The following is a 24780-nucleotide window of genomic DNA, read 5'->3' on the forward strand; positions in this document are numbered from 1 at the left end:
TGGGGAGGAAAAAAAAGGGGAGGGGCGGGGATCCCCCCCCTAAAAAAAAACAAGACTGGGTTAAACCAACACTATGCAACACCACACTGTGGTCCTGTAAGTTGATCTGACTGTCTCAGAGGGCAGAGCGTGGCACCAACTCTCTCTCTCTTTTTTTTTTCTTTCTCGGGTTTTATTCTGACGGGGGTCACCCACGCTCAAGTCACGTACGCTCACAATAACGTAAGTTGCTTTAGAACTGATCCACCGAGTGGCAAAACGGTCACTCACTAATTTTTTTTTAACAAATTTCAATTACGGCCCTAAGTTTTTAGTCTCAACCCATCGTAGTGTATTTGGTTCTGCAGCAGTCAGGACACTGACTGTTTATTCGTAACCAGCTGTGTAACCCACAGTAAGTGGGAGCTGCTTGGCTTCCAGTTTCACACAGCCTAGCATTTTCCTTGCACGTAATAGTTGTATGACTGCCGGGCCTAATTTTAGCCTGCTCTTACTCACAATCTGATGTTTCAGTGCGCAGAAATCAAAGCCGATCAGGCGGACGTTTCCCACACATTGAGGACCTGTTGAAACCAATAATCTGTCAAGATCCAACAGCAAATTCAGACGGAGGGCTTTTTAATCCAGCGTTCGGCTCACTCGCATTGTGTCAGGCTCTATCTCGGCTCGGAGGCTCTCCGTTTGTCTCTCTCTCTCTGCTCCCTTTTTTTTTGTTCTTTCCCGCATTTCCTTTTTTCCTCTCTCTTCTTCTCTCCCGTTCTCCCTCCCTTTGTGGTCTGTCTCTCTAGTCCTGCGCTGTGATTCTCTCACGCTTAACCGTACAGCAGGCTTTCTAGGCGCCCCGAAACTCCTGCCTTTAACCGCTGCAGAATGGGCATTTTACGGACTGACGTCCAGCCACTGGTAAAGTAGATGTGGTCACTGGTCTGCGTGTGAAAATTACCGCTTGCATTTTCTGTAAGAAAAAAAAGATGCAGCACCCGTGCATCTCTGGTCAAGTAACATAAAATGGAGAAATGTGAAGACTGCGTTTGCTTCCTCTTTTTAGTGCACGTAAATATTCTTTTCACAGACACACAGACACAGACAGAGGACGGCGGTAATTGAGTTGTTCCACAGAGGTGGTACTAGTGAGCTGACTGCCTGGAACCGACTGATAAGCTGCCCTCTGGACCAGGCCTCGCCCCCCAGCCACATGTGGCACGCACACACACACACACACACACACACACACACACACACACACACACACACACACACGCAAACACACACATGCACGCACACGCACACACACGCGCACACACACACGGCTGGAGCTGAGGGAGCAGCTGACTTGAACATCCTAAACTTGCGTGTTTTGATTTTTTTTCCCCAGTCAGGTGTGAATCTCTGTCTGTCTCTCCCTCCCTCTGTCTCCCCCCTCTCTCTCATTCTCTCTCTCTGTCTGCCTCTCTCTTTCTCTGTCTCTCCCTCCCTCTGTCTCCCCCCTCTCTCTCATTCTCTTTCTCTCTCTCCCTCCCTCTCTCTCTTGCTCTTGCTCTTTCTCTCTGTCTCTCTCTCGTTCTCTCTTTCTCTGTCTCTCTCGTTCTCTCTCTCTCTTTCTCTGTCTCTCCCTCCCTCTGTCTCCCCCCTCTCGTTCTCTCTCTCTTTCTCTCTCTCCCTCCCCTCTCTGTCTTGCTCTTGCTCTTTCTCTCTGTCTCTCTCTCGTTCTCTCTCTCTTTCTCTGTCTCTGTCTCCCCTGTCTCCCCCCCTCTCGTTCTCTCTCTCTCTCTCTCTCTCTCCCTCCCCTCTCTGTCTTGCTCTTGCTCTTTCTCTCTGTCTCTCTCTCTTTGTGTGTGTGTGTGTGTGTGTGTGTGTGTGTGTGTGTGTGTGTGTGTGTGTGTGCGCAGACCTTTAAGAAAGTTGTGTGTAAGCTGTGCTCAGCCTCTGGAGATTTATGTTATTGAGCCTCGGGCTTGAGAAGGAGGTTCATGTGTAAATTCTCTCCTCTCTCTGACACACACACACACACACACACACCCACACACACACACACACACAGCAGTGCACATGCCAGCAACATGAACTAGACAGACAAGCGGCGATCTGTTATTCAAACAGAAACCACATTAACCATACAGTAAGTCACAGGGTTTGCATGAGTGCGCACACTACGTGCACATGTGCGTACGCGGCCTCACAACTGCCCCTGTGTGATCGGGCACACCTGGTGCTTTGTGTTGCGTCCAGAGGGGTTGGGGGGCCGGTCTGCAGTAGCCTAAACACAAGTTAAACGCTGGCCTCCTGTCAGCTTCAAAGGCTCCATGGAACAGTTGAAGGAGGAGCGTGGCGAGGGAGAGGAGGAGCGGGGCGAGGGAGAGGAGGAGCGGGGCGAGGGAGAGGAGGAGCGGGGCGAGGGAGAGGAGGAGCGGGGCGAGGGAGAGGAGGAGCGGGGCGAGGGAGAGGAGGCTGCCAGTCTTTAGAAGGCTCACACATTTCCCTGTGAACTTGTCCTTCCTCTTTATTCCAACGATTCTTCATCCCACCTTCATCTTAAATGGATGCCCTCCTCTCCCTCTGCTTTGCCGTCGTGCATCTCTTCATTGATTCTGCCTTTTCTCTCTCTCTCTGTCTCTGTCTCTGTCTCTGTCTCTCTCTCTCTCTCTCTCTCTCTCTCTCTCTCTCTCTCTCTCTCTCTCTCTGTCTCTCTGTTTGCCTGTCTCCTCCTCTCACCTATTCTCTTTCAACCCCCTCTGTGCATCTGCCAGTCCTTGTCTCCTAGCTTCTGGCGCTGCAGATTTTATTTTATTTTGGCGACGGACTGATCGTTGAGCTAGGCTGTGTGTGTGTGTGTGTGTGTGTGTGTGTGTGTGTGTGGAAGGGACTCCCCATTCACATTCTTACAAATAGTGTGCGTGTGTGTGTACACGGGGCACTTGTGCCTGTGTGCAAGCTGACCGCACATGGCGTGTGTGAGTGGCAGCGAGGCTGTCTGTGGTGTGATGCGCCCGCCAGCCCGAGGCTTTCCGTGACAGCGCGTGATTGACTGACAGCGAGGCGCCGCTGTGAAAGGAACACGGGGCAACTCTGTGTCGGCTCCCCTGCTGGGTGTGTGTGGGTCCCCCCCCCCTCATGTTCTCATACACGATAACCGGCGGTGTTCAGGATCAACTCCGAGAGAGGCTTGGTAAAGCGGAAACAACGTTTTTTAAAAGATGTGGATTCGTTGCCAGAGAGGTGTTGAGTTGCTCGGGCTACACTGCTTAAAGATCATTCCTTTTTTTTTCTTAAGAAACTGATACTTCTTTTTTTTTTTGGATCCCCCCCCCCCTTTTCTCCCCAATTGCACTTGGCCAGTTACCCTATTTTCCAAGTTGTCCCAGTCGCTGCTCCACCCGCTCTGCTGATCCGGGGAGGGGGGGGGGGGCTGCAGACCACCACATGCCTCCTCCGATATATGCGGAGTCACCAGCTGCTTCCTTTCACCTGACAGTGAGGAGTTTCGCCAGGGGAACGTAGCGCGTGGGAGTATCACGCTATTCTCCCCAGTTCCCGCTCCCCCCCGGAACAGGCGCCCCGACTGACCAGAGGAGGTGCTAGTGCAGCGACCAGGACACATAACCACATACTACATCCGGCTTCCCACCCGCAGACACGCAGACACGGCCAGTTGTGTCTGTAGGGACACCCAACCAAGCCGGAGGTAACGCGGGGATTCGAACCGGTGATCCCTGTGTTGGTAGGCAACGGAATAGACCGCCACGCTACCTGGGCGCCCAAGGAACTGACTGATACCTATGGTGATGCTGCCAACTGATCAACCACTTTAAATCCCAGAGGTGCATTAGAAATGAAATGGCGTTAACAGTGCCTTTGTGTCAGCACCTTCCCTGCTGCTGGACATAAACATGGTTGAACCCGAGTTCCTGTTGATGTAGTCATCAAATCTGTTTGTGAAGGTCTTTTTTTTATGAGCCTGGTCTGCCACGTCTGCTTGTAAGCCACAACAACTGTACTTCTCCTTCGATCCTTCCGCTATGCACCTTAGCTGGCATCCACATCCATCCGTAAGCAGCAGGAAGTCAGTCATTCCCAGGGGGTGACGGGCAACACGAGCAGACATCACAGTGACAGTGACAAACGGCGACACCAACTGAGGCGACAAGAGGAACATTAGAAATTTTAGCCTTTATGCAAATGTGTTATGATGTGTAGATGTGACAACATAAGCAAACTAATCATTAGTGCGCTCGTCTGTGAGTCCCATGAGAAATGGGCACACAACATTGGTTCTTAATCAGCTTGAAAAAAACTGGGGAAAAAATTGATCACAGATGGCTCCGGGTTTCTGGTGCGTTATAATGTATGTCTGTCCAGCTATACTGCATAGAAAAAAGATATTTGATTTAAATTAAAAAAAAACTCTCTATAACATAAAATTAACACACACCTATGTTTAACTAGTTAGCTAGCTGGCTGGCTGGGTGGAAAGGGCTGGATGTACAGTCTGAGGACGGATGTCCTTGCTTGCCTAAGTGTTTGTTTCCTTATTGAGTGGAATTGGCACATGGGAAGGACCATGTGTCAGCCCCGTGATGGCCTGGCAGCCTGTCCAGGGTGTCTCCCCGCCTGCCGGCCGGTGACTGCTGGGATAGGCTCCAGCATCCCGCGACCCCAATTGGGATAAGCGGCTTGGATAATGGGTGGATGGTTTGCTATGTAAATTTGGTTTTAAGCGACGATTCAGGGGGGCGAGAGCGACAGTTTTGTAGTAATGGATGTGAACACGTGATTATTCTTCTGTGTTTGGCTGCTAATGGAAAAGACGTAAGAATCTCATTTTCCCAGGAAAGTCCCACCTGAAGTAACCACTAAAATGAGCACCTACAAAAGCAATCGTGAGTGGATGTTCATGAATTGGCTAGTTTCTTGAATGCGTCCGGGTAGCGTAGCGGTCTATTCTGTTGCTTACCAACACAGGGATCTCCCGTTCAAATCCCCGTGTTACCTCCGGCTTGGTCGGGCGTCCCTACAGACACAATTGGCCGTGTCTATGGGTGGGAAGCCATATGTGGGTATGTGTCCTGGTCGCTGCACTAGCGCCTCCTCTGGTCGGTTGGGGCGCCTGTTCAGGGGAAGGGGCAACTGGGGGGAACAGTGTGATCCTCCCACATACTACATCCCCCTGGAGAAACTCCTGACTGTCAAGTGAAGAGAAATGGCTGGCGACTCCACATGTATTGGAGGCGGCATGTGTTAGTCTGCAGCCCTCCCTGGGTCAGCAGAGGGGGTGGAGCAGCAACCGGGACAGCTTGGAAGAGTGGAGTTTGGGTACAATTGGGGAGAAAAAGGGGGAACCCCCCCCTAAAATAAGACATTTTCTTAGCTGCAATCCTGAAGAATTACAGGTAACATGTCCCAACCCAACAGGTTTACCTCATCTTGTTTACCTGGTTCAAACCTCGCCGGAGTTTTCTGCCCTGTGTCTCCCGTACTCTTTCTCCCTCTACACTTTAGGCGAGTGCCCACTCAGCTTTAAAAAAAAAACAGACTAGGTAGATTACAAGTTGTGATGTGAAAGCCTCCCCCTCACATCCTTTCTCTCTCTCTGTCTCTCTCTTTGTTTTCCTCCCTCCGTCGCCCAGGTGAGTGTGAGATGCTGAGGAGAGGCTCCAGAGAGTGAGGCCATGGGCTGCACCTCAGCCAAGCAGGTGTCTGCCGTGCCCAACGATGAGGAGGGACGCGGAAAGGCCTACAGCAACGGAGACCTCTTCACAGGTCGGTCGGCGTACACACACACACTCAGACACTCAGGTGCACACGCCCTCCCTTGCACGTCAGTAAAACCTTCACAGCTCCACTTTGCTCTGGTAATCGCTCAGTGTAGGGCCCACTGCACCGTGTGCATACACAACATATTTTTTCTTTATTGCGGGACATTACCTCAGACAGAGTGTTAAGTTCTCCATTCCAGACAGTTAGTATCAGTTCCCTGTTTTTATGGGAGTCATCGGTGTTGACACCAGATCTGTGCGAGAGGGGACATTAGTGGCCTATAGTCTTACCACTGGGGAGTTCGTCGTAGTTCAGTACTGGCTTTGGTGTTGCATATCCATATATATAATGTCCTTCATGTTTTAAGTGCTTAGATCTGGAGAGAGGATGGTCGAGAGCAAAGAATGAGGAGGTGAAGGGAGGAGGTCCATGAGAGGTATATCCGTGTGAGTTACGTGCACATGTAACTGGGAACGTGTATGGCGTTAAGAGCGTCGGCTCTGGCTGGGCTGGCTGGGTGGACGGCTGTGCTGAGGCAGGGTCGAAATGAAAGAGTGAGAGAGGATGGGCGGATGAGGGATTAACAGCGATTAAGAATTAGGAGCAACACTCTGCTAGAGCTGCGCACGGACCGGTGGACGCGGCAGATGACAATCCACAGGAGGCCCTCTCTCCCTATCCCCATCATCCCTCATCCTCTGTCTCTCGCTCTCTCCCTCTGTCTGACCCTCTTTCTGCCTCCTTTTAAGTCCTTCCTCACACTTGATCGTTGCACTCTCTGGCTCCCCTCTTCCCGTCGATTTTCCATCCTGTCCCCCTCATCCTTTTGCTCCTCCCTCTTGTACTGTCTGCTCTGCGTTCCCAATCCTGCTTCTTCGAAAGAACAACAGAGTGAGACAGGAGATGGGAGAGAGCGATCAAGGGGCGATGAAGGAGAGCGAGAGGGAGCGCGAGAGAAAACGTGCTCCTTGAGAGAGGAAAGGAGAACATGTTCAGAGGCTGTCCCAGCCCGCTTTTCATTGAAATACCCCGATTCCTCTCCCTGCTCAAGGCCTCGCTTCTGTCACCAAACCACCCCCCCGCCCCCAATGTTCCTTGTCTGCAGCTCTCTTCTCTGGCATAACATTAGGTCATGGCCTTGTGTCCCCCACCCTCCCTCCCCTCTCTTCCTTCCTCTGTCCGTCTGTCTATCCCTCTCTCGCTCTCTCTGTCCATCAGTGCTCTTGATGGGAATCCAGAGTGACGGGAGTCTGGGCTGGACCGCCATGTGCATGTTAGCTGGTGTGTGTGTGTGTGTGTGTGTGTGTGTGTGTGTGTGTGTGTGTGTGTGTGTGCGCCTGTGCGTCAGCAGCACAGAAGACAGTGAGTCCGGCCAGGGACTGTACTGATTATATCACCAATCTTTGTACGTGGAGCTGTGTGTGTGTGTGTGTGTGTGTGTGTGTGTGTATGGAGGAGGAAGGCGGAAGAGACCATTGACCTGGATAGTGTGGATTAGAACTACCAGGATGAAGCCCCCCCTGATAATGCATCTTAATGCATCTCTTTCCTCGCTCCTTGAATTCCCGCAGTTTTCCCCTTTTTCTTTTCCATGTAAGCTCTCTAACTGTGTGGGGTTTTTTTTCAGTCGTCCCAACATGCAGTCATTCTTTCCCAGTTCACCCACCAACCTCTCTCCCGTCCCGGTCCCCTTAATGACTCACTCTATCCGCCGCACTTCTTGCGACCGGGCCGGAAAAGGACGGTGTGTTTTTGGTGGGACCGCCAGCGCTCCAAATGCAGAACAGTGCCCGGATACATTGTGTGCCAGTCAGAGTGTGTCCCTGTGCATCTCTCTGTGTCCAGTTGACAGTGTAATTGTTTGTGTACGTGTGTTTGTGTTTGTGGTTTTTTTTTTTGGTCCATCAGTGTCATTTGGCGCCGGATCAGAAAGCATCTCCTCCCACACACTGACCCGTCCCCCAGTAGATTGTGTGTCTGTCAAAGGCTGCGTGAGTGTGTGAAAGAGTGTGTTTGTGTGATAGTCTGTCCTAGTTACTGTTGCTGCCTGCTATGTCAGACTTCGACCGCTACCTCTCCAACACACACACACACACACGCACACACACACACACACACACACACACCGACTCTCTCTCACACACAATAAACGGAAAGGCCGAGCTCCCTTATGCAAACACTGTGGGCTGAGGAGAGAAAATGGCAACACTCTCCACAACATTATGCTGTTGATGTCTGCAATAATTACAGTTGGAGCGTGTGAGAGCGGGGTGTGTGTTGTGTATGTTTGGGAGTAGGATACACACAATGGTGTGTTGATTCGCTTGCGTTTCCTAGTTCGATGTAAGTCGTCTGCTGATTTTTTTTTTTTTTTTACATTTCGAAACCAACCCTGGCGCTATTTAGGGTGAGCGGCCATGTGGGGAAACCCGGTATAGATGCTTAACATGAGCTCAGTGGCGAAAGCTCGGGTTGACGTTGAGGTAATCAAGCAGGCACCTGCCTCTGTACATTTAGTGAAATTGATCCCCTGACATTTGCAGAGGAAGAGCTTACCATAAGCTCTGGCTCCCCAGAAACATCCTCCTTGCACACCCATTCGCAAGACGGATCAGAACTTCAGCTGCACCCCCCCCCTTTTCTCCCCAATTGTATCCGGCCAATTCCCCCACTTTTCCGAGCCGTCCCAGTCGCTGCTCCACCCCCTCCGGCGATCCGGGGAGGGCTGCAGACTACCACATGCTTCCTCCCGATGCATGTGGAGTCGCCAGCCGCTTCTTTTCACCTGACAATGAGGAGTTTCGTCAGGGGGGTGTGGCATGTGGGAGGATCACGCTATTCCCCCAAGTCCTCCCCCCCGAACAGGTGCCCGACCAACCAGAGGAGGCGCTGGTGCAGCGACCAGGACACATACCCACATCTGGCTTCCCACCCGCAGACACGGCCAATTGTGTCTGTAGGATGCCCGACCAAGCTGGAGGTAACACGGGGATTCGATCCGGCGATCCCCATGTTGGTAGGCAACAGAATAGACCAGTACGCTACCCGGACGCCCAGCTGCACAGCCTTGACAGTGGACCTCCACGTTGACTTGCACCTCCCTAGCCCAACATCTCACCCAGTAATTCACATTGATTTTTGGAGGCTAATTAGACAACTGACCTCTCTAGCCTGGTGTCCCATTGAGGGTGACTGTTTTCTTAAATGTGTAGGTGCACTATAGTCTTCATTCCACGTGGTTTACACACCTGCTTGTTGTATTAGCAGGTCATTGATTGGCCACTGGCACGGTACCATTGAACTCACACTGAGACTGTTTCTGTATTCAAGTGCTCCTCTTGCTCACGAGAAGGCTTCTTGTTGTGTCTGTGTGTGCATGTACGTGCATGTGTGCGATTTGGGAGTTTAAATGTCATGACCGGGCCTGTAATGGCTTGAAGCCAGAGCGGGCCGGAGGGAGGGCTGACAGACTGACGGACAGCGGGAAGGGACGGACGGGAGTGACACAGCACGAGCATGGGCAGGCCGGCTTAAAGCTGTTAGAGCATACACACACTCGCTCAAGGCCAAAATGGACATTAAAATGACTCACACAGAGCGAAACCACAGAGTTGCGTAAAATGAAAGATGTAAGGATTCAAACCCCCGCCACCAGCTGTAATAGGGATGGGCACACGTGCATACACACCCAGATAAGGACGGGCGCATGCGTGTGTGCACACATAGGGTCAGCACAGAGTCTCTAATCACAATAATTTGATGATAATAACAATAAATAATAATAATAATAAATCAATAATAAATAATAATTTACCATAATAATAATAAATAATTTGGCCTCTAATCAGAGATGAAAAAGATGTCCACCTCATAAAATCACTGTTTCTCAAAATAGATATCTTTTGCTCTGTCTGTCTGTCTGTCTGTCTGTCTGTCTGTCTGTCTGTCTGTCTGTCTGTCTGTCTGTCTGTCTGTCTGTCTGTCTGTCTGTCTGTCTCCTTTCAGTTACGATGACTGTCTCGGTGAGCTTCTGTCGACGCACACACACATGCGCATCAGCCCAAATAGCTTGAGCAATTTCTGTTTCTGAATTGGAGCAGTCGGTGATGTGATGGGTCTTGAGTCCCGTAAGCTGCGTTGCTTTCATCCGTCATGATGTGTGCAGTGGCTGTTCACATATCGCACAGGAACATGTTGAAGTCATCCCAACAAGGCGCTCCCTCCATTTACAAAATCAAGTCGGTCAAATGTTAAGTTTAAAGCATCCCTTTGGATTTATGAGCTAAGTTACTTTAGGCAGAGAAACACAAGATGGATTTTATCCCTGGGAAAAATAAATCCTTCACGTTTCTTTCACATGATACGGGACACACGGCTTGATATTTGTGTGGCTTGCCTCTTAATATGCAGCAGGAAGAAGGAAACGGCTCTTAATTCTGTTTCCTGTTCCAGTACCCCATGCCCTGCCTGTTGACAGAGCAGAGTTAAGTTTGGTGTGCCTGTGTAACGTTAGAAAGGTGTGTGTGTGTGTGTGTGTGTGTGTGTGTGTGTGTGTGTGTGTGTGTGTGTGTGTGTCAGCATGTTCAGACAGGAGCTGCTTTGCTCTGGCTTGTTTACATTCCCGAGACAAACAGCAGAAAAGTAGTCAGGCTCTGCTCCTCTCTCTCTCTCTCTCTCTCTCTCTCTCTCTCTCTCTCTCAGGACATCTTACTGGAGCTGAAAACTACTAATTCACACAGTTCATCCTACAGAAGATTATGAGGCCCTTGTTTTGCACAACACAGTGACACACACATTGGCGATGGAGAAAATGCAGGCAGACAAGCGTGCACACATACACACATACACACACACACACACACACACACACACACACACCACCCCTCTGGCCTCTTACTCACTCACACACACTTGCACAAACACGCAGCTGATCGAGCCATCACGCTGGATTGTGAGCCCTCCTTTCTGAACAGCAGAGACAAACCTGCGTGTGGATAGAGAGATGTGGTGTGAGAGAGAGGGAGGAAAAAGGAAGGAGGCTCAACCGGGTACAAGGTGATTCAGGCAGGCAGAGGATCAGATGATCCCACTGAATCATAGGGCCAGGCTATATAGGACGAAATCAAATATCGTGACATTCTTCTCTCATTGCCTCCGTTTCAGTGATGTGATGATATTTCGGGGATTTCTGTTGGTGATGTCATAAGATGCAGTATTTACATAGAAGGCGGTTTTGAGAAATGATAATTAGTAATGTGGACGTGATGGGGCGTCCAGGTAGCATACCGGTCTGTTCTGTACACAGGGCTCGCTGGTTCGAATCCCTGTGTTACCTCCGGCTTGGTCGTGCAATCCCTACAGACACAACTGATTGTGTCTGTGGGTAGGAAGCCAGATGTGGGTATGTGTCCTGGTTGCTGCACTAGCGCCTCCTGTGGTCGGCCGGGGCGCCTGTTCGGGGGGGGGGGACTGGGGAGAATAGCGTGATCCTCCCATGCGCCACGTCTCCTCACTGTCAGGTGAAAAGAATGGGCTGGCGACTCCATGTATCGGAGGAGGCATGTGGTAGTCTGCAGCCCTCCCCGGATCAGCAGAGGGGGTGGAGCAGCGACCGGGACGGCTCTGAGAGCGGGGGTGATTGGCCAAGTACAATTGGGGAGAAAAAAAGGGGGGGGAATCCCCCCCCAAAAAGTAATGTGCACATGATGACCAAGCAGGTAGAGGCGTTCATTTGACTCGGCTTAACGCAGTCCAGTGAGTTGAGAAAATTGCAGCACTTTACTGTAATGCAGCCTTTAAAATCACAAGTTATATCACAGTGTTATGACCACCAGAATCTCAGATGATATCTCCTCTCATATCACCATGTCTACCGTATAAATATGTCACCCAGCTCTGCTGAAACGTGGACAGATTTGCAGACGTAAAGGCAGACCGTGACCCTTCCCTTCCCCCTCTCGTTCCCTTGCCCTCTCTGCCGATAGGAGCTGGGGCAAAATGCACACTGATAAGACACGGGTGGTGTTTGTCTACGTCTGCAATGTGTGCACACGTGAGCACATGTTTCACCATTGTAGGGCAGTTTATCAGGAAAACGTCAAGCCGATCGCCAGGGCGGCAAAAATTGCCATCGACCTTTTACTATTGCTGCAGTGCAAATGATAAGGAGGAGTTACACCTGAACGTGTTGTCGCCCCCCCCAGTACAGTATTGGTTCTTATGGCCCGTCCCTGATCCGGGGTGTAGCGGTGCCAGCCTGGTGGTAGCATTACCTTTCTCATGTCCACAGAGCTTGTCTTAGCCGTCTAAGCTGTCGGTGAAGCCCGGAAGCTGTTTAACTGATCTTTAATCCCCTCCAGCTTCCTCTCATTGCTCCCATTTTTTGCCCCCTCTTCTCTCTCCTCTCGTCTGTCTTTTCTCTCGCTGCCCACAAGTATTTCCATCTTCCACTCTGCCTTTGTGCCGTTTGTTCCATCACATTGAAATCAATGGGAGAGCCATTTGAAATTGAACCTAATATGACATAGTTGAATTATTGCGATCAGGACGAGCAGAGGGACCTGGTCAGTGTTGCCTCTCGAGGAAGCCCGATACTGTAAATGTAGTCGGTGGTTTATTACCTGTCATCCCATCCTGCACTCCTTTAATCATGCCTCTCTCTCTTTCACCCTCTCTCCCCAGATGAGTACAAGATGAAGGGAGTGGAGGAGGTTAAGTACATGAGAGGAGAGGAGGACCGGGTGAACGCACGCAACCAGGAGAACCTGGTGAGAGATGCAAACACACAAACACACACACCCACAACCAGCTACTGACAGTCCATTATCAACACATAAACATAGAAATCTACCAGACATTTCATAAGCTTAAGCAAATAGGCTATTCCATCCGTCCATTATCCAAACCGCTTATCCTGCTCTCAGGGTCACGGGGATGCTGGAGCCTATCCCAGCAGTCATTGGCTGGCAGGTGGGGAGACACCCTGGACATGCCGCCAGGCCATCACACACACACACACACACACACACACACACACACACACACACACACACACACACACACACACACACACACACACACACACACACACACACACACACACACACACCTAGGGACAGTTTAGTATGGCCGATCCCCTGACGTACAAGACTTTGGACTGTGGAAGGAAACCGGAGCACCCGGAAGAAACCCATGCAGACATGGGGAGAACATGCAAACTCCACACAGAGGACGACCCGGGGTGACCCCCAAGGTTGGACTACCCCGGGGCTCGAACACAGAACCTTCTCTCTGTGAGGCGACTGTGCTAACCCCTGTGCCACCATGCCACCCCAAATAGGCTATTGTTTGTGCTAAATGCATATTTCCACAAGCCCCCAACCTACATGCGTGCGCGCGCACACACACACACACACACACACACACACACACACACCATGGTTTCCGTTAGCTGGTAAATACCGGTTTTTGACTGGTAAACTTTATGAAAAACCGGAAAAACAAAAACATGCCGGTCAAAATGTCCGGTAGGCATGCACATAAAAAACGTAGCCTAGATATAACGTTGGCTATCCCTCACCTTGACATTTCTGTTTTGACAGCGAAACAGCCCATTAACAGCCTGCAGTGCTCTTTTCACTTTTCACACCGCTGTCCAGTTTTCTACTTCAGTCCGAAGCTGCGCTGAATGGAAATAGCTGGGATGGCTTGTAGTTTTACAAATTAAAGTAATTCACGAAAAGGTTATATATATGGTCGTTTTCATTCTATGGACAAAAAGCCAATGAAAAGCACAGTGATGAACCGCACCTTAAGTTACAGCGTAACTGCAGAATAATGATATCAGCGGTAAGACCTCTGGATGATACCGAGTCAACGTTAGGTTGGAAGTTATCTCTATCATAGTTTCATAACTGAAAGACTCTGTAATGTATCCTAAACAGTGTCCAAGTAAACTTTTATATCAGTTCTACATTATAACATATTTACACAAATGATCGATTGACTGCAGAATTTGTCAGCGGAATTTTTTAAGCAAGTTAACGTGAACAAATATTACAGGAGACGGTCATTTGCTAGCGCCCGCTAGCTAGCACAGCTAAGGTTATTAGCCTTGGCATGTCACAGATAGTTCGATGTTAACAATCCAAATGGAAATCTAAGTGTAGGCTGTTATATTTGCGTTTGTATCAAACTGTTTTTGAACGTGTCCGGCAAGTTTCACATTTGTTCGGTAAAATAAATTCTTTCCGGACATTGGACCGGCAAAAAAAAATCTTAGCGGAAACGCTGACACACACACACACAAACACACACACCTTTCTAACATGATTGTGTGTGTGGAATGTGGGTGCTGCTTCTCTGAATCTATTTAACTCTGTTCCAGAGTTATCAATCTCAAACAATGACAAAAATATTAGTTTTTCTGTATAAAAGTACATCTTTTATTCCATTTATTTTTGCCAAGTAATTTGTTAAGTAAGCTAGTTATGAGAATTTGATTAATGATGCTATTGAGTCTTCTAGGGGAAAAAAAAACAAGTTCGGCGGTGAGAATTCAACATAAACATACCCCGAATATAACAATGATGTATGTTTGCAATGGGCACAATACATTAAACGCATTAGTCCCAAAATAAGGTCGCATAAATTCATTCAGCACATGTGTACAACAAAGCAGTTAAGTCCCCTGGGCCTCCTGGCCTATGAGACCCCAGCCAACTGGCCTGGATCCTGGCCAGGCTTGTGCTCGACCCTCCCCGGGTGGAGCCACAGAGCAGCTGTACGCTCCCTTGGACGCTGGTTCTTACTATGCATCTTGACCATGGCAGGTTCCACCTTAAACCCTCAACCCACAGCTAGTGCACATGGTCAAGCCAGCATGCGTTTCTCACCACGGGTCATTATAGTAGGTGTTTCCTGCTCGAGAGGAATTTGCTAAATAAGCCGGACAGAGCAAAGATGTCGGTAGGGTTGAAAAAGGTGCAGGTTACTCTATTTGTGGATGATTTACCCAACAGAGTTAGAATAACAGACAAAATGTGGAATTTATTGGCTGTTCTTCAGGGAACGTGCGAAAACATGGCCTATGAAATATGCACAGTGACAATATGTATGAAAAACTTGTCTTGGGCATCCGGGTAGCATAATGGTCTATTCCGTTGCCTACCAACATGGGGATCACTGGTTCGAATCCCCGTGTTACCTACGGCTTGGTCGGGCGTCCCTACGGACACAATTGGCCGTGTCTGCAGGTGGGAAGCCAGATGTGGGTATGTGTCCTGGTCGCTGCACCAGCGCCTCCTCTGGTTGGTCGGGCACCTGTTCGGGGGGGAGGACTTGGGGGAATAGCGTGATCCTCCCACATACCACACCCCCCTGACGAAACTCCTCATTGTCAGGTGAAAAGAAGCGGCTGGCGACTCCACATGCATCGGGAGGAAGCATGTGGTAGTCTGCAGCCCTCTCCAGCTCAGCAGAGGGGGTGGAACAGTGACCGGGATGCTTCAGAAAATAGGGTAATTGGCCAAGTACAATTGGGGAGAAAAAAGGGGAAAAAATTCCCAAAAAAATAAAAATATGTCTTGCTTTGCTGATAGCGTTCTCTAAATCGCATGTCCTAGACTACATTTGAGAAGAGTTGACTTGGTGTTGTAGGGTTGGAGTGTTTACCATTTACTGATTTAGATTAAATTATCTCTGTCTGTCTGTCTGTCTGTCCGTCTTTGTCCTCTCAGGAGAAAAGTAATGTGCAGTACAGGGGGAAGCAGCACAAAGAGGTGTCTGGTGCGAATGTCAACAAGACCAAGTAAGTAGCCAGTAGCATTCAGTAATCGAAGAGAAATCTCCAGCAGGAGCTATTAAGACATAAGGAAATACAGAGCCTAGTATTATTTTAGATACCATGCCTTGCTGATATTGCTGCATGGATGAAAGGACGCCACCTTCAGCTTAACCTGTCTAAGACTGAGCTCCTTGTCATCCCAGCCAGTCCGTCCTTACAACAGCAGATCAGTATCCAGCTCGGATCAATCCAACACATGTCCACAAAGTCTGGCCGAAACCTGGGTGTCATGATTGATGACCAACTAACCTTTAAGGTTCACGTGGCCTCGATTGCTTGGTCATGCCAATTTGCCCTGTACAACATCAGGAAAATTAGACCCTACCTGACTGAGCATGCAGCACAACTCCTGGTACAGGCTCTTCTTATATTACGCATTGACTACAGCAATTCCTTACTGGAGGTTCTCCCTGCATGCACTTTCAAACCTCTGCAAATGATCCAGAACATGGCGGCGCATCTGGTCTTCAACCAACCCAAAACAGCACATGTCACTCCGCTGTTCATATCCCTCCACTGGCTCCCAGTTGCTGCCCGCATCAAATTCAAATCCTTAATGCTCGCTTACAAAACAGCAACTAAAACAGCTCCCGCCTACTTGAACTCCCTCATTCAGGTCTACACTCAGTCCTGCTCACTACGCTCTGCCAATGAAAGGCTCCTGGCACTACCGCCACAACGGGGCCCTCAGTCACTAGCCAGACCCTTCTCTTCTGTAGTTCCCTGATGGTGGAACGAGTTACCAAACTCCATTCGATCCACTGAGCCCCTCTCCATCTTTAAGAAGAAGCTAAAGACCCAGCTCTTTCACGAACACCTCCACACCTGATGGTATTATTAATTTTTTCTTTTTAATCGCCTCTATGCACCCTATGCATTGCCTTTCAGGAATCAGGAACACTTTATTTGTCCTTTCGTTTTACGTACGGCAGCACATGAAATGAAACCAAATGTCGTTTCCCCCAGCCCAAAGCAGTGCAACACAAAGACAAAAACACATCCAAAAACTACAAGAACTTCAAGAACACACACATCCAAACTAACACATATATCCAAACTACACATATAATAACAATAATAATAATAATAGATGCGAAGAGATAAAATCATGCGTCACCTTTTTGGCATCTTCCAGGGAGAGGTAGGGTCTAATTCTAGCAATATTTTTTAGGTGAAAAAAGGCACCCTTTGTAACATTGTTGATATGTGATTTCAAATCCAACTCAGAGTCAATGATGACACCCGAGTTTTTTACTACAGTCTTATTCTGCACAGCCAGACTTCCCATTCTACTTTATATCATTTCTCTCTGTGCATTAGTACTTATAATGGGAATTTCTGTCTTGTCTTCGTTCAGTTTGAGAAAATTTCCTCTCATCCATTGTTTAATACTAGACAGACAATTCATCAAGTTATTGAGAGCATTGGGGTCATCTGGCGCTACAGATATATTCAAACTAAAAAAAAAAATCACTGTCCAAGGGAATGAATGTCAGCCAGGATGCCTGTTAGAACTGCCGGTCTGCATAAGCTAGCAGTTAGCTTAGCCTGCCCCATTTCCGTGTCCTGTCAGACTGCCTTCAGTGCTTCCTCCTCCAGTGTAGCTCCAGGCAGGGGTGATGGTCCTGCGGCTCACCAGACGCAGCAGACCAGGCTCCCCCAGCCAATCCAATGTCAGCTCTCTGAGCCAGACACCCTCGACACACTTCCTCATACTCCACACAACGACACCAAAAACACCACAGTCAACGCCAGGCAAGGCCGCCGCCAGACCGCCCTCAGTGTTATCAGAACTGCCGGTCTGCTTGGCTAGCAGTTAGCATAGCCTGCCCTGCTTCCGTGTGCTGTCAGACTGGACTTGTTGTTACGTCCTCAGTCACAACTCCAGGCAGGGCCATGGTCCCCGGGCCCGCAGGACGCAGCAGACCAAGCCTTACCGGCTGATCCAGCACCAGCTCTCCCAGCCATCAAAATAAGACAAAATTAAACGCAGACATGCACGCTGCATGGACGGTACTGGGTGAGGCCGCTGCAAATGTGCATTCGCACCGCCATCTTCCCACACTGGTACTGGGTGAGGCCGCTGCGAACGAGCATTCGCGCCGCCATCTTCCCACACCAGAAGCGGGACTTTGTGCACTACCTGTTGTGCATTTGTGCACTGCCTGTTGGCACCTATGTCCTACCAGACTTGAACCTAGTTTTTTGGCACTTACTTGCGTTGTCGGCTCCTGACTAGATCCTTGCTTGTGTTGTATAAACTCTCAGATGTATGTCGCTTTGGATAAAAGCGTCTGCTGAATGAAATTGTAACATTGTAACTACTCATATCGTGCCATATAATGTAGATGATGTTTTTAAATTCAGCATGTCTTCATTTCAAAGGATCAAACTCATTATGTTCATATGTTATGCCTTTGTAGCCTAGTACACTCGCTGCATACGTACTGTGTGTGTGCTTGTGTCTTTGTGTTTGTGTGTTGGTGCTTGCACATATGTGCATACTATAGGCATGTTTTGTGAGAAGTCTGTGTCCCATATTGGCTGCCGACAGCGGCCGTGCAGTATTAAGTCTTTGGATTAGTGACTGGATCAATACTCTGGGAAATAATTATTTAAATTCCTCCACAGTCTCTCAACTTAAGTTTCTTCTCGTACTGTAGTGAGGCCTGTGCGTGCGTGCGTGTGTGTGTGTGGGTGTGTGTGTGTGTGTTTGTGTCGTTGTGTGCGCTTGTGCTCTGTGTACGTGGTGTAATGGAAAATTCTCATGATGTATTTATTCCCTCCCTTCTTCTCTCCCCTCTGACTTCCTCTCTCCCTCGATCTTACTGATTTCAACCCCCCACCCCCACCCTAAGCATTCACACGTCAGAGAGCCAGCAGGAATTTTTCAGGATGCTGGATGAGAAGATTGAAAAGGTGAGGGGAATGGGGGGCTCTGGGCCTGTGTGTGTGTGTGTGTGTGTGTGTGTGTGTGTGTGTGTGTGCGTGTGCGTGTGCGTGTGCGTGTGTGTGTGTGTGTGTGTGTGTGTGTGTGTGTGTGTGTGTGTGTGTGTTTGCTCACTGGAGTGGGAGGAGGGTCTATGAACATTTAAAGGAACAGCCGGGTCTTCATATTTAAAGAGACAATGACCCTTACTCCATATCCACATCCCAGACATAAAAGCATACGTATATCAGTGAAGAGGGAATGTGATCAGTGGCGTGATGAAACCCCTTCATCGTGGTCAACCGGCTTTACTTCAAGTCTTACACCTCTGGTTCTTGACAGCAGGTTAAAGGTTTGGTTGTAATAATGGTGATAAGATAGATTCTGCTTTTCGAACTACACTCTGTCCCATTTGAGCTCCACTTTATCCTTACCGTAAAACCAGTCCTATTTACAATGTACGACATAGCTGAGGTCATCTGGGTAGCATAGTGGTCTATTCCGTTGCCTACCAACATGGGGATTGCCAGTTTGAATCCCCGTGTTACCTCCGGCTTGGTCAGGCATCCCTACAGACAGAATTGGCCATGTCTGCGGGTGGGAAGCCGTATGTGGGTATGTGTCCTGGTCGTTGCACTAGCGCCTCCTGTGGTTGGTGGGGTGCCTGTTCGGGGGGGAGGGGGAACTGGGGGGAATAGCGTGATCCTCCTACGTCCCCCTGGGGAAATGCCTCACTGTCAGGTGAAAAGAAGCGGCTGATGACATGTATTGGAGGAGACATGTGGTAGTCTGCACTGCAGCCCTCCCCGGATCAGCAGAGCGGTTGGAGCAGCGACCGGGACGGCTCAGAAGAGTGGGGTAATTGGCTGGATACAACTGGGGAGAAAAAGGGGGAAAAAATCCACAAAAAAAAGAAAAAACGTACGACTTAGCTAGCCTTCTTCAGAGGACAGAACACAATCTATTGGAAGAAAACGAACTCGTGCACAGTCTTGCCTGAGACCAAAAGGCCATTTTGTTACCTTTCCATTATTCATTCTGAAATTGCCTTCTCGCGGGCCATTTTCTATCAGTTTCTATTGTGGAGGGGGGATTTTTCTCTAACCAATCACTGGTGACTGGTGTGTCCAGCCACCCTAATGCCATTTCAGTTGATATAGAAAGCAAAAAAAAGTACAGGCAGTTTTACCAAGTATGTCGGTCAGTGATAAAACATGTAATTTATGCAAACACAGTTTGTTGGTAACAGGGGTAATAACAAATTCACAAATGCTATTTAGCCTATATACCGAAGTAAAACCATTCAGAGATGTTGGAGTAATTCTCTTAAACAGTGTCAGTTATTTGTGCCAAATATAACTGAACAGTTTCTCAGTGTTATTTTTTTATTTTTATTTTCCCCCCTTTTTTTCTTCCCAATTGGACCCGGCCAATTACCCCACTCTTGTGAGCCGTCCCGGTCGCTGCTCCACCCCCTCTGCCGATCGGGGAAGGCTGCAGACTACCACATGCCTCCTACATGTGTGGAGTTTCGCCAGGGGGACGTAGCCCGTGGGAGCATCACGCTATTCTCCCCAGTTCCCCCTCCCCCCCGAACAGGCGCCCCAACCGACCAGAGGAGGCGCTAGTGCAGTGACCAGGACATGTACCCACATCCGGCTTCCCACCCGCAGACACGGCCAATTGTGTTTGTAGGGACGCCCGAGCAAGCCGGTGGTAACACGGGGATTTGAACCGCCAATCGCCATGTTGGCAGGCAACAGAGTAGACTGCCACGCCACCCAGACGCCCAATAGTGTTATATTTTGAAGACATGGCAAGCGGACCAGCAAAAACAAGATAAAGACCTAGACATAGTCGAGGAAGGAAGACACAAGATGTCCGTGATTTAAAGCGGTTTTGATGGCAGTGTGTATTTTACCCATGGCGTCACCAGTTTTGTGTGTGTGATCTGTCTGGCTCTGACACAGCTTGATAACCTCACCAACTTTAATCCCGTGCACAAAGACACTGATTAGCTTGGTTTTTTTCTCCAACCTGGAACAAGCTCTTTACCAGAGCAAAACCAGACCTCTGAATCGCTCGGCAAACTTTGAAGTGGGCGGGGCAAGTGGCGATAAAAAAAGGGCCGATAGCAGTTCAGGGATCCACAACCAGGCTCCGCACAAGCTGTCTTCAGGCTCTGGTAATGCTGTCGACAAGCTGCCGCAGGGCGAAGTTGAGTCACCCCCCCCCCCCCCGTTTTGATGAAGGACATGAAACAACATGGCTAGGCTGCTATGAGGCCCAGCCCTGCCTTATTCAGCCTCATCGTCACATCTGTGTTTGGACAATCTGAAGCCTAAGCAATGTTTCAGTCTGAGTGGACGACCAGATGCATATGTGGTTTGCTTCAGGGCAATATTGATCGCATCAGGTATATCGTGAGTCAAAGGGAAATACGTTTGACTGACTGTTTTGCTGAGATTGTCCAGTCTTGCGGGTATTACAAGGTCCTGTTTTAATCCCTCCTTCCCATCTGGCAGCAAACAGGGGTAAAATAAACCATGTAAAGTACTTGCAGCTACTATTTGACCCAGGTCTGATGTTATCTGACTGCTCATATATCCCTGTCCATTTTCTTTTGTGTGTGTGTGTGTGTGTGTATGTGTATGTGTGTGTGTGTGTGTGTGTGTGAGTGTGTGTGTGTGTGTGTGTGTGTGTATGTATGTACGTGTCTGCATGCACAGGGCCGGGACTACTGTTCGGAGGAGGAGGATGGGACATAGCACAGATGCCCCCAGAGTCGACTCCTACAGAGAGCCTCACTACGCGTGTTTGGGTGTATGGAAGTGTGTGTATGTGTGCGTGTGTGTGTATGTGTGTGTGTGTGTGTGTGTGTGTGTGTGTGTGTGTGTGTGTGTGTGTGGGAGAGAGCGAGAAAGAGAGAGAGAAACAGATGGACAGCTGTACCAGTGTTGAACCAGTGACCAACGGGGCGTTTTGTGTGTGATACTACGTGTTTGAATGTGTGCATTTTTGAACCTATGACAGAGAAAGTATTTTGGATGGGAGCGGAAGAGTAAGAAAAGGAGCGAACGAGAGAAAGAATGAGATAAAAGAACAGTATCGTCAGACACTACGGCCCTCCTCTCCTGGCGCCTCAACCCTTCGGGCCCCTGAACGATAGTGGAGGGGAGGACTTGATGGACGGATGAGTAGAGGGGAGAGATGGAGCGACAAGGAGGAGCGCGCTGAGGGATGAACATCATGACGAGTGGATACCGGGGCTGACTCCTGCCAGGACAGGGGGCCGGCCCGTCTTTCCCGTGCAGATCCACTGGATCCCTTTCCATTCCTCCATCTATCCTTCCATAACTGCTCCTTCATCCCGCTGTGCTACAGTCCCCACAGTCCTTCAAGACCGCAGCACCGCGGAAGCCGATCAGAAAAAAAAAAACGAACTCCCCAAGTACGGAGGCTCTCCAGGGACATACATGGATGTTTTCGTATGCCTCCTACCAGGTCTTGGTTGATGTATAAGGGACTGAGTGAGACATAGGTTGGGGGGGCGGGGTTAAGGAGAGCTGGGGAGGAGAAGTTTGGCGGTGTAGGAAAAGGCGATGGATGAGGGGTGAGGAAGCTGCAGTAATCTTAGCCCACCAGAATCCAAAACTGAACTTTTGGCCTACTTATCAGTTCTGCTGGTGGCCTGGCCTATGAGAGATTGAGAGAATGGAGGGATGAGCGATTGAAAGAGGAGCTAAAGAAAAGAGATAAATTCCTGATATTTTAGTAAGAGAAAGAGGAGGGAGCGAGAGGGTGATTTTAGAAGCTCCGAGCTCCTGCCTTCTGAAGTCACGGACCCTTTTTTTAAATTCTGTTCCTCTGCCACCAGTTGGGGTTTTTTTTCTTCCTGTTTTTTTTCAACGATAGCTTTTCTCACTTCAGTTTTTTTTTCTTCCTGTTGGCTCCCCTTCCTAGTGTATCGATATCTTCATCATTATCATCATCATCACACCCGACAGACGAAGGCTGCGTAGGTCAGAGCCCTGCTGTGTCTCAACCCCAGCCGCCCTCTTCCACAAACCCTCGGCCACACGCCTTTATACTTAGGTTTACACACTACTATCTTAGAAGAAACACACATCTGCATCCATACACACGAGAATATACACTGCACACGTTTTGTCGTATCCCTTTTGTGTTTTTTGCCCGACAGACTTTATCAAGAGAAGGAGAAGGTGTCCCCCCCGTTCGCATTTCTGTTGTGCTGCAGCGTCCGGCGGGTTCATGACCTCCGCTGCTTTATTACCAGCTCAGCTTCTCTTCAGCTCAGCAGTACTGAAGCTTACCGGCAAAGAGTGAACTCACCATCTTTCTCACACACACACACACACACACACACACACACACACACACACACACACACACACACACACACACACACACGAGCGTCCTACTGGGTTGTGCTTAAAGAGCCAGAAGTGTGGTTGCCGTGGAGACACAGACCCGATCACGTTTCTGTTGTCATTGCTGCATATTTCCCCCCGTCTACTATTACTTTGAATATATTTTTGTGTTTTCTTTCTTTTTTTTTAAAGTAAAAATAAAAACCCACGAGCTCTTGGTTGGTGTGATTTTTTTTTCCTTCCGTAAAAGAGCTCGCTCGTCGTCATGTGCGTGCGCGTGTTTGTGCGCGTGAAGTTGTGCGCTAATAGGTGGGTAATGGAGAGGGCCGTCCCGCCGGCAGTGGGCCGAGGAGTGTGAAGTGGGTTTAGTTTCCTCCGGTCCTGCAGCCTGAGGCCGTGGATACCGAGACGGAGTGATGCCACCTGCTGGTATGTGTGTGTGTGTGCGCGCGTTTGTGTTACATACACTATTAAACAGCGTATTACTATCCGAGCCCAAGCTTTTGTTTTGTTCCAGTTTAACTAAATCTCCATAATGTGTCAGTTGATTATAACTGCATGATGGTAACACTTTATTTTGAGTTAAATAACTGAATAGCCCGAGTCACTGAACTATGGACAGTTCACAGCATCACAGAAAGTTGAACCAGTTCAGCTGGATGCAACGTTTATCGCCACATACGTTTCATCAGTCATCTAAGTGACCTGCTCAGTCTCAGCTGACTGCAGGTGTCCCTTATAAACAGTACAGCTGCATAACGACCGAAACCAGCGACCAGTGTCATATGCAAATAGGCGTGACCACCAACTAGAGTTTCACTATTCACAGAGGATTTGGGGATGTTCGCAATCACAGCATTGTAAAATGGCGACAGATGCACTCTTAGCCCCCCACCACCCCTCCCGGTTCAGGGATGGTCGTTCCCTCTTCACATAGATGGCCTCTTTGACTCCCCGTTCAAACCAGCGTTCCTCCCTGTCAAGGATGTGCACATCCTCATCCTTAGTCCATGGGCCAGAGCCCAAATTTCCTATTTCGGTACACTCAAGGTGGCAAAACTTACTTATAATTTTTGAAAGGATCCATGTCTGTAGATGATATTTTGGTATGATAACCATTCCTGAGTGGCAGCTGTATCACAGTTATCAGCTCATGAAGTTAACCACCCCCTAAAGTAAATTGCATTTTAGACGCTGGTGCATATCCTGGTTTAGCCTCATGGTCAGGACATTTTTCAATGTTCTATAATATTGTCTTTGGTATCATTTTAAAGGGGACCTTCTTAGCTTTCATTCAAGCCCTGTTGTGGATATTTCTCACAAATATAGAGGTCACTTGAGCTCTTCAACCCGTCAATAACACACATCTTTCTGCAATGTTCGCCTAAACTATATACTTTCTTTTAGCCCTGTGGCATCTAGGAATATCAGGGACACAAAACACAAAAACTGGAATACTCACAGGACTGTAAAGATTCAGGAAATGTATAATATACCCATACTATTTCATTGTGTGAGGTGATTGTGAACCTTAAATTAGAAGGGCATTATTACTAAGAAACTAACTAGACCAAAGCCAGTTAGTCCATGGGTCAGACCAGATATCGATATCACCCAAGGTGACACAACTTCACTGGTGCCATTTTATTTGGTACACTAACAGAAGTAAAATAATACATGATAACCTTTCCAAATGAGCAGCTATTTCATTTTTCTTTCAGGAAACCTGTTGCTGTGCCTCTCACGATTGTGTATTTGCCCAGATTTTTACAAATATAGCATTTCAACACCCCTGGTACTGATTAGCCTAGGTTAAACTCTGGGACAGTTCTTAGTTGGCCAACAACCAAGGATAACCAGTA

The 24780-nt window shown here is 48.8% G+C and overlaps 1 protein-coding gene across 1 annotated transcript in view; it reads left to right on the top strand.

Annotated features, from left to right (window-relative positions):
- zgc:92140 (uncharacterized protein LOC447854 homolog) overlaps positions 1–23135 on the top strand; it is a 31768-nt gene extending 8633 nt beyond the window's left edge. The window contains exons 2-6 of the mRNA XM_056276650.1: positions 5625–5757; positions 12436–12521; positions 15492–15562; positions 18457–18517; positions 21257–23135. Coding sequence (XP_056132625.1) covers positions 5667–5757; positions 12436–12521; positions 15492–15562; positions 18457–18517; positions 21257–21295 — 348 coding nt within the window. The 5' untranslated portion in view covers positions 5625–5666 and the 3' untranslated portion in view covers positions 21296–23135. The remainder of the gene's footprint in view (positions 1–5624; positions 5758–12435; positions 12522–15491; positions 15563–18456; positions 18518–21256) is intronic.
- The last annotated feature ends 1645 nt before the right edge of the window (positions 23136–24780 follow it).

This window comes from Lampris incognitus, chromosome 3 (genome assembly GCF_029633865.1).
Source record: "Lampris incognitus isolate fLamInc1 chromosome 3, fLamInc1.hap2, whole genome shotgun sequence".
Classification (NCBI taxonomy): Eukaryota; Metazoa; Chordata; class Actinopteri; order Lampriformes; family Lampridae; genus Lampris; species Lampris incognitus.